The following is a 9437-nucleotide window of genomic DNA, read 5'->3' as shown; positions in this document are numbered from 1 at the left end:
AACTTCATCCACAAAACAATTCATTTGGTATATTATCTGTTATTTCATCTTCTCCCTCCAATCATCACAAAATTTTTCACTATATTTATTTTTAGGCTTCTTATTCTACTCACTTCCATCTCTCTCGAACTCCTCTGTGTGACAATTCATTTTTTTTTTGAAAAGAATGTGAAGTGTTTTGATTTTTGATATGACAGCAAAAACTATGAACGATTGAAGGCATTTGATTTATAGTAAAAATTTTCGAATAACCTGGTATGAGAAAGAGAAAAATATCTCCCTATTGAAACTCCAAATTAATTGTAATTTTCTGCGAAGTATTTCTATCGATAATCCAATTTTTATCTACCATCCTCTGCATGCTGATTCAAATATCTGAAATTCTGTCTATCAATATAAGTTCAAATGAATAACCTGAAGAATGAAAGATGTATTCAACCTCGCAAAAATAGTACACACATCACACATGGGAGAATGCTACAGCAAGTATAGTACCTAGTGTCTGGACACTTTATTTATTCAGTAAGTTCACAAGCGATAACAATTTCTGTGGATTGTAGGTTTGAGGTACAGGATTGTCTACTTACTTCGAGGTCAGGCATAGAAAATGCAATAGGACAATCTTTCTTTGATAGTTTACTCAATGAATGAAAATAAATAATCCACCATTGGACCAAAGTCGAATGGATCTAGGATATAGGAACTCCAGTAGCTGTTCTAGCTACTGAGCCAGTGTAATTATAACAATATTTCACCCACTGCGTGGTATTCGTTTTCATGGGTTCTAAGTATTTCTTGAAACTCTCGTAACTGGGACTATATCCACCTCCTTTGAACCTCCAAGGGACAGCTTTTGCTCCCGGACTGGCCGAGCTTCTGTACAATATGTTGACATAATAGCCCTTTTTCGAATTCCTCCTGAGCTCGATCAGATACATGGCACCAAATTCGAGTATTCCGACACCTTCCAAACCAAGACCGTACGTGAAATCGTAAAGCATCCATTCAGTCGAAAAGTAAGCCATGAACTTCCTGTAGATCGTGCTGGTTGTGCCGAAATTTTCTCCAGATATGGCACGTTGGAACTGGTTCAAGATCTGTGTCACCAGAGCACCAGTTTGCACCTCTATCTCGAGAGGAGTTATTGAACTCATTTTAGTGTAGAGAACAACGGCTGGAAGTATTTGGGGGTAAACTTCTTCAGCCCATTTCGGCAACGGCAAGCCAAGTTTTTTCTCGCTGAACAAGGTGTCGAAGAGAGGATATAATGATGGGAGTGTTATGTTCTCTCCGGACATTTTACTGAGGTAATCCAGGAGTGGACCGTATTTCTTGATGATGGCTGGATACTCTGGAGAATCGAAAATCAGATCAGAATCAACCTGATACTTGTTGGGACAGGGTTTCAACACGTTCGTTTCGATGTCTTGCGTGATAGGTGATCCATGCACAGGAATTGGTTGCCAGCGAATGCGATTGTTCCATATTTCCTCACCGACTGGTGGATAAAGACCAGCCAGCGTTGCTTCGCCAGTCATGTAACATCTGCCGTAATCCACAGAATGAGCGTATAGTTCGTCTGGTTTGTATTTTTCAGACAAGAAGTTGGAATATTTCCTTCTCAGCCATTGGCCCACTTGAAACATCTCTTTGACCCCGAGCTGTGAAAAATTTTCTGATTAGATCGCAGTATGAATCATGAATAAAATGCAAAAAATGGAGAAAAAGTGTTGGTTTTGTGTGCATCGATTTTGATCATTTTGTTGTCTATTTGTAACCTATCTCATCTAGTTTATCACCTGATAAGTATATAGAACTGAAAGTTGCAATTTCCTCTAAATTTCTGAGCACCCTGTGGTGGTCTTTAGATAAGTTTTTGAAACCTGATCTTCTTTTAACATTTTCTATTTTCTTCTTTAATTCACACGTCAATAGCTCTTTCCTGAAAGGAGTTAATGAGTTTTCCCTTGCGATTTTAAAAGTATTTTCATCCAACCGTGTCCGCGAATTTTTGTGATGATATTGGAAAAAAATTTAGGAACTCAAATCAGACTCTAAAACTTCCCAGGAAATTTAAAGTCCCCGAATACCTCTTTAGAGTGTACAGGGCCGGATAAAGGCTGAATAAAATTGGATTTGACCACGAATTATTCATCAACAAGTCCAATCCAATCGTTTGAGATCATTTTCGGCTCAAAATTCCAAAGTCGTAGACATTTAGGCAGAATGAGAATAACTCTCTCGTTCCTAGGAACAAAAAAGGTTTCGGCGAATCGGTTATTGGATGAATTCGACTAAATAAAAAATGCTGTATTTCAAAAACTCATTGCAGTTGAAATTATAAAGTTTTACCCTTTTAAGTTTGATTTCAACAAGCCAGTATTTGTAATTGTAACATACTCACATTGGTCAAATCTCCCAACACAAATGGCCAGGTAGCATTTCTGTAAGGGTCTGTGGGATAGAAGGAATTGGGTATCCTTGCGCCATGTCGAATCAACTAAAAAAAAATTCCTCTAGACCTAGCTAGACTATAGAAGATTCGAAAAACATACCGCTGACACAGCTATCAGTTCGTCTTTAGCCTTGCATGAAACGAGCAGAGGCAGGAAAGTCAAAATTTTGAACAGATACATTACACACGCGGTCTGTATCGTTGATATTGCAATCGAGTATATCGGAATATATAGGGAAGTTTGTATATCTAACCACCAAAATTATTTAATTTTCGAAACTTATCGTCGTTTCATATCAGTTGTGTTATAGGTATATCGATATTTTTTTTTCATATTACTCTACCCAGCTGTCAGGTTAATAATAGAAAAGTTGAAGGAAAATGGATCAAAATAAATAATGATGTGAAGATTTCAAGGTAGAAAATTCCAGTAAGTTATTCGAATTGTTGTGCAGAACTGCAGAGGTCATTCATTGCTTTTTCTTTCGTAAATTGGTTTATAGTTGTAGCAAGTTATTCAAGTTACAAGCATTTAAGATAATGTCAAGTATTGATACTGCTGAGGAATCGCGTGTTGACGTAAGTCGTCCAAAAAAGAGACGTCTGAAACGACACTTCAGTGCCGAGATAAAAGAAATGATTTTGAATCCTTATAAAATTGAGATTATTCAAAATGCAGGAATGTGTTTAAAGGACGTAGAACTCCGAGCTGCTGAGAGACTTGGCATTGGAGCCAATGTTAGGAGAATTATTTCCGAATACATAAATTCCGGTGTTCTATCACAGCCGGCAACAAATCAAAATCGGACCACCAAATGGGAGTCCTTATCAGATTTCGATAAAATGTGATACAGCGAAAAGTTCACGAGTTTTTCTTCAGAAATGAACACCCGACTATAGAGAAAGTATTAAAAATAATTAATGAAGACTCGAACTTGCCAAATTTTAAGAAGAGTACCTTCTCTATTATATTGAAAAAACTTAATTTCAAATATGGACGTCGCCAACGCAACAGTTTTTTAATGGACCGTGACGACATTAAATGTTGGAGAAGAAACTATTTCATGAAAATTAGGACCTTCCGTGATGAAAACAGGAAGATTTACTACTTGGATGAAACTTGGGTAAATGCCGGTCATACTAAATCCAAAGTGTGGACTCGGCAAGCGTTACTTTCTGGACTATCTACTGGATTAAAAATCCGTCTGGTAAGGTCTTGAATTTTTGAATTTAACAAATGAACGTCAATTAGTTTTCAGTCGATGAGTTGGTCATAAGCATTCTGAATATCATTCTTGCACCAAATAATTATCTATACACGCTACACGCCCATTTAATGATTCTCAACTGCTACTCCTCCAATATATTCGGAAATATGAAAGTTTCAATGATTTCTTTCGGGAAATCGAATGCCAAATCGTTGATCGAACAATCAAAGTTTTGTGAAACTTGATGTAAGTACCTTTTTGGTAGAAAACAATTTCAACATTCTTTTTCAAATGAAGTGGATATATTTTTCCAGGCAAAGGGCAAAGAATTATAGTATGTCATATTGGCAGTGACACTGGTTTTTTAACTGGAGGACTCTGGACTTTCCAATCCAAAAAAACTGGTGACTACCATGAAAAAATGGATGGTCAGTCCTTCGAAAAGTGGTTCGAGGGTATACTTCCTAAATTGGAGGAAAATTCTATAGTAGTTTTAGATAATGCTCCTTACCATTCAAGGAAAATGGAAAAAATTCATAACTCACAATTCAGAAAGAGTGATATCCAACAATGGTTGAGGGAAAAAAATATTGATTTCACCCCTGACCTCATAAAAGCGCAATTGTTGCAGATAGTCAGGCAGAAAAAAGAAAACTTTGAAAAATACATCGTGGATGAAACCGCAAAGGCCCAAAATATTACTGTACTTAGATTACCGCCCTACCACTGCGAACTGAACCCTATTGAATTGATTTGGGCCGATGTCAAAAATTTTGTGGCAGATAAAAACACCACATTTAAAATGGCTGACGTCCAAAATCTTTTTCAAGAGGCTCTCTCACGGGTTACTTCCGAAAGATGGAGAAAGTGCGTGGAACATGTCAAACAAAAAGTTAGGTGGACATGTGGAAATTGGATAATATTATGGATGATATAACACCGGTCATCGTCAACTTAGAAGAAAGTTCTGCATCTTCTGACGACACTACGGACTAGTCACTTTCACAAAAAATATTGTTACACATTTATATACATAGTATGTATTAAACTGGGAACTTTAGATTAATTTTTCATAACTGAGACACCGGAACTGGAACACTTAAAAAGTTTTGAAATATAACGCTCTCGGAATAAAATTTATTAGTACACCTCTGCGTTATCACGTTCTTGACGCGTGATCACTGCATGCTGCAATGTTTACGGCTGGCCTCTTGGATTTGGATATACTATAGATAGATGCCGTTCCAGTTCCTTTAGAGTTCACTGCCTAACGTGCTCTCAGCCAAAGATTAGGGAGTTGGGTTAGGTAAGGTCTCTAATCTTTGCTCTTAGATTCTTTTAACATTTGGTGAACATCTTTTGAATTTGATGAAATTATCGAGCAAGCTTTTCAATGTTCGTGTGAATACGCCAAGAAGTTTTCATATCGAAAAATTACGCTAGATATATTAATGTCATTGGTATGTCAACATATTTTCACTCTTCGAATAATGTGTTGGTACAAGCTGAGCGATCCTATTTGGCGATACGGCAGAAAATATCAGCCAAAGATAAATAGAGTCTACTCTATAATCTTCGATCTCAACCTTAAAAATTCCACAGCCCACTTGTCAACGCCCGTTATATGATGCAGGGTGTTTTTTAAGGTGAGACTTTTTTTTTGACAGGTGGTAGAACTCATTGAAAGAAATCATTTCGTCGGCAGTTGCTCATATAAAATATTCCAAGGCCTTGGGCATCAAAATCTTAATACGATTCTGGATCGTAGTATATGTCCGTTAGGATATATCACCTGTGATGAATCACGATGCCATATGGATTCAGTCAGAATGTTTTCACCAAATAAATAAAGTGCTCGGCTTCCTTTGCGATCTCTTCTCGGCACAAGAATTCAAAGCAAATTTATATATTCTTTTTCAAAATTTATTAGCTGATTTTTTCTGAAAGGTATAATTATGAAAGTTTGAACCAAGCATAGGAAAAATACCTCAATGGAAAGGCCGTATAAGAAAAAAATCAGGCAGTTCATAAACTCACCGATAAAATTGATCCGAATTCTTCACAGAAATTGTTTGAAGTTTCGAAATATCACCATTCGTTTGATTGGCACAAAGTCTTGCCCGGCGTAATAACGAATGGTTACATGCAGCAACTATCACACCAGTTTGCTCACGAATAATTTCACAAGCAGGCACAGGAGTCTGATCCAGACATTCAAGGAAAACCTTTGCTGAAAATCTGTTCTTCTGATAGCGTGAGGATTTTCTGTAGACCATACATAGATATTATGGAAATTGTTTACTCCATTTTTTGTGGAAGTGAATTCGTCAGTAAACAGAACGGATGTTCTGTAGTGATGTTTGGTGATTTAAAAGCCACAGGCAGAATTCTTTTCTTCGAAGATGGTCTACTGGTTGGAGTGCTTGAACTTTCTGGAAATGGTAGGGGTACAATTGCTCTTGTCTTAGTGTCTTCCAAACTCTACTGTGGCTCACTCCGACGACCCTGGGTATGGATCTAGTACTTGTTGTCGGCTGTTCCTCAACTATGTCCAGAATCTGCTCCTCGATTTTTGCCATTTGCGATGTTTCAGGCCTGCCAACATTTGCTCCCTGGGATTCGTGCAAACGTCCAGTATCCCTATATCTCTGCAAGTTTATGTACATCCGAGGAGTTGGGTGATTTCTTTACGATCTTCTGTACAATCTTCACGCCGCACTGGCGTTCACTTTGCGAAACAATTCACAAAAATCATACGCTGACTCTGACGGTTTTCAGTATACTGACCTCTTGCCGGCACAAGCCTACGCATAAAGGCAGAGATGTCTGCATAAAGGTATGGTTTCGGCATAGACTTATTACCCCATATGTCTATGGGTTTCGGTAGTGTGTCGGATGCATGCAGTGGCTGCAGAATGTGACTGCAGCTTGGTAATTCCATATGGGTAGTCACATTCTGCGGCCACTGCATGCATCCGACGCACTACCGAAACCATACCTTAAGTAGGCATGCAGATCCGGAGCGGGAATTTCTCAGATTTTCGAGTAACTTTGGTTTCGAAATACTCAGCCCTGGTGAATATTTTATATTTAGACTAGAGAAGATATTATAATATCTTATCATATAAGTTTTTATATGAACGATTTTTGGCGATTTTTGGTACCATGACTTATTTTGAGGAGCTCTATTACCTGTCAAAAGAAAAGCCTCACCTAAGATGTCTGAAAGCATGGTGTAGGTATGCACTGATTAAATTTTGTTTTTCCTGCTTCGAAAATAAGAGATAAGTTTCGTTTTTCCCACTATAGGTACCGCCTAAGATGTTTTTAGACTACAGTGACTATATACTCCAATACTCACCATATATACTGGGGTGCTGGGGAGTATATAGTCACTGTATTTTAGACACCTTTGAGAACACTCTGTATATATAGTATAGTGTTCTGTGGGCAAGTATTTCCGATCTGCCATCAAAGATTATAATCTTTGTTTGCTATATCTTCTTGCGAAGATTTAATTTTCTTGGAGGAAAGACGATCTTTGTTTTGGCCAGTCATCCATATTAACCATTGAACTCCCATAGAGTTCAATGATATTAACAAAGAGATCCTTGAGCTAGGTCAAGAAAGAAAAAGAAGTTCTTCTCTTCTATGATCATAATTAAAAACAGTAGATCAACAACAAATAATATGACGGATAAACAATTCAAAAAAGAATTCATAAAAATCACAAAAAAATACATAGCATATGGTATACCTATTGAAGATTTACAGAAAACTCTGAAGAAACCAAAAAGGTTCAATAATACTACTTTATTTTGTTCTATTATTGTTCTTGTACTTGCAATTTTACATGGATCCAACGTATTGAACTTTTTTGCTTATATTTTTATTCATTTAAGAGGTGTACGTTGTCTGGTACCAAACAATTATTTCGTTTGGGAAGCTACTCGTCAAGTTTCTGATTGCTCTTTTTGCTTGAACGTTAGTGAACCAATAATACTCCGAAATGTAAGCAAAGAAGAATTTGCTCCATATGCATATACCTCTAAGCCGGTTATCATAAGGAATGCGTTTTCACATTGGCCAGCTATGAAAGAATTTGATTTTGAATTTTTTAAGAAATTGTATCATGAAAATGAAGACGCATATAAGAGTGTTGATGAAGAATGTCAGTTTCTTCATTTCAAATCAGATTTTACATCATTAAGGGATGTATTTTTGATGGATCACAATAGAGTAGTAAATGAACCTGGTCAGAGGTCTTGGTATGTTGGCTGGGGTAATTGTCACCCTGAGATATTGACTGAAATGCGAAAATATTATCCAAAGCCTCATTTTCTGCCTGATGATTGTGAAATGCCCTCGAAGGAATATGTATTTATGGGCTATGGGGCTGGAGCTACAATGCATCTAGACTACATAAATCGATTGATGTGGCAAGCTCAATTAAAAGGTTCAAAAACATGGAATATAAGGCCAGCACCAGAATGTGAAGAAATATGTAGCAGTATGTCATTCATCGTAAAACCTGGAGATGCTATACTTTTAGATACAAGGGTTTGGTACCATGGAACCACAGTAAATCCTGGCCAGTTTAGTCTGTCTATCCAATCAGAATATGGATAATATTTTTACTTAAGTGATATTACATTGAATTTTAGTAAAATTTATGATATTTTATATACAAACATATTTATATATTATTTATTTCTGATCAATAAAGATTATATGTATTTACCGAGTTCATTTTCATTAATTTTGATTAAAACCTTATTTTAAAAAGTTTTGGATTTAGAGATAAAAAATTAAAATCTAAGAATAATTAGCTAAGTCTTGTCATTGTTTATGCCAAAATGCTGCTTCGAAATTGTCTACCGAATGTAGTGGCAGGATGAAATCATTATCTTTCCAGCCAAGGATGCCTAAATTAATATAAAATGTACGTCAAGCAAGCAAGCTAGGTCTGTTTGCAAGTGGGTATTGGATATTTGCGACAGGGGGGAGTCTTCTACTCTCAGTAATAGTTACTGGAATTGATTTGTTGAAGTTTACATTGTTTCTTTGCAAATTGTTGTAAGTTTCCAAGACTTGGCAGGACCGCGTAGAAGAAGACCCCAAGAAATAGAAAAATGTGTTCTTGACTCTTTACTGCCCATTTATTGATGTATACTAACTGACAAAGAACCTTGGAGCTTTTTAAATTTTTTTGGTAAAACATAGATAGTATAGCAATCAGTGAATTATTAAAATTCGAAGAAAAAACGAAAGGTTTAAAATTTTTTTTATTAAATTTGTTAATAATGTGCTTGTCCACCGCTGTTACCTATACATTCCCCAACACGTCTTGGCATTGATGCAAGATGGTCTATTTCTTCTTGAGGGATACTATCCCCAGCTACCTGTACTTCATGTCTCAGAGCCGCCAGAGTCCGTGGAGGCTGGGGTAAATTTCCAAGCCTTCTACCCATGATGTGCCAAACATGCTTTATGGGCGAAAAATCGGGGGATCTGTGCGGCCATGGCAAAAGATTCACAACTTTGGTCATTATCTCCGTTTCTGTTAGTGCTAAGATGTTCAAATTAAAACATTATTGACATTTTTTTGATAGCAATCCAGTGGCGTACTATGATTTTTTCCAACAGGTATATTTGTTGAGCTATAACATACAGTGTTTTTTCTTATGAAAACAGTACCGAGACTGAAGGCAATATATGATATATTTTTGAAACGGGGATAAATTGGCAATTCTTTCGAAGTCATTTTAATCTAC

At 36.7% G+C, this 9437-nt stretch overlaps 2 protein-coding genes across 2 annotated transcripts; one reads left to right on the top strand and one right to left on the bottom strand.

Moving 5' to 3' along the window:
• Window positions 1–487: 487 nt before the first annotated feature.
• Window positions 488–2701, bottom strand: LOC123317082 (lysosomal acid phosphatase-like). Its single transcript, XM_044903447.1, has 3 exons — window positions 2556–2701; window positions 2405–2500; window positions 488–1661 (listed from the first exon to the last, which is right to left on the bottom strand). The coding sequence occupies exons 1-3, from the start codon at window positions 2634–2636 to the stop codon at window positions 690–692; spliced, it is 1149 nt and encodes a 382-aa protein (XP_044759382.1). The 5' UTR covers window positions 2637–2701; the 3' UTR covers window positions 488–689.
• Window positions 2702–7324: 4623 nt separating this feature from the next.
• Window positions 7325–8403, top strand: LOC123311864. Its single transcript, XM_044895972.1, has one exon. The coding sequence runs from the start codon at window positions 7354–7356 to the stop codon at window positions 8290–8292; it is 939 nt and encodes a 312-aa protein (XP_044751907.1). The 5' UTR covers window positions 7325–7353; the 3' UTR covers window positions 8293–8403.
• Window positions 8404–9437: the final 1034 nt, after the last annotated feature.

This window comes from Coccinella septempunctata, chromosome 1 (genome assembly GCF_907165205.1).
Source record: "Coccinella septempunctata chromosome 1, icCocSept1.1, whole genome shotgun sequence".
Classification (NCBI taxonomy): Eukaryota; Metazoa; Arthropoda; class Insecta; order Coleoptera; family Coccinellidae; genus Coccinella; species Coccinella septempunctata.
Note: the sequence above shows the minus strand (reverse complement) of the source record. Positions and strands in the feature narration are given on the sequence as shown.

What these genes read in the sequence shown, in the direction of transcription:
- LOC123317082 (XM_044903447.1), bottom strand. Translation starts at nt 2,636, where the DNA reads ATGTATCTGTTCAAAATTTTGACTTTCCTGCCTCTGCTCGTTTCATGC. An exon ending in AACTGATAGCTGTGTCAGCG is followed by an intron (nt 2,501 to 2,555) that starts GTATGTTTTTCG and finishes ATTTTTTTTTAG; the next exon opens with TTGATTCGACATGGCGCAAG. An exon ending in TGTTGGGAGATTTGACCAAT is followed by an intron (nt 1,662 to 2,404) that starts GTGAGTATGTTA and finishes AATTTTTCACAG; the next exon opens with CTCGGGGTCAAAGAGATGTT.
- LOC123311864 (XM_044895972.1), top strand. Translation starts at nt 7,354, where the DNA reads ATGACGGATAAACAATTCAAAAAAGAATTCATAAAAATCACAAAAAAA.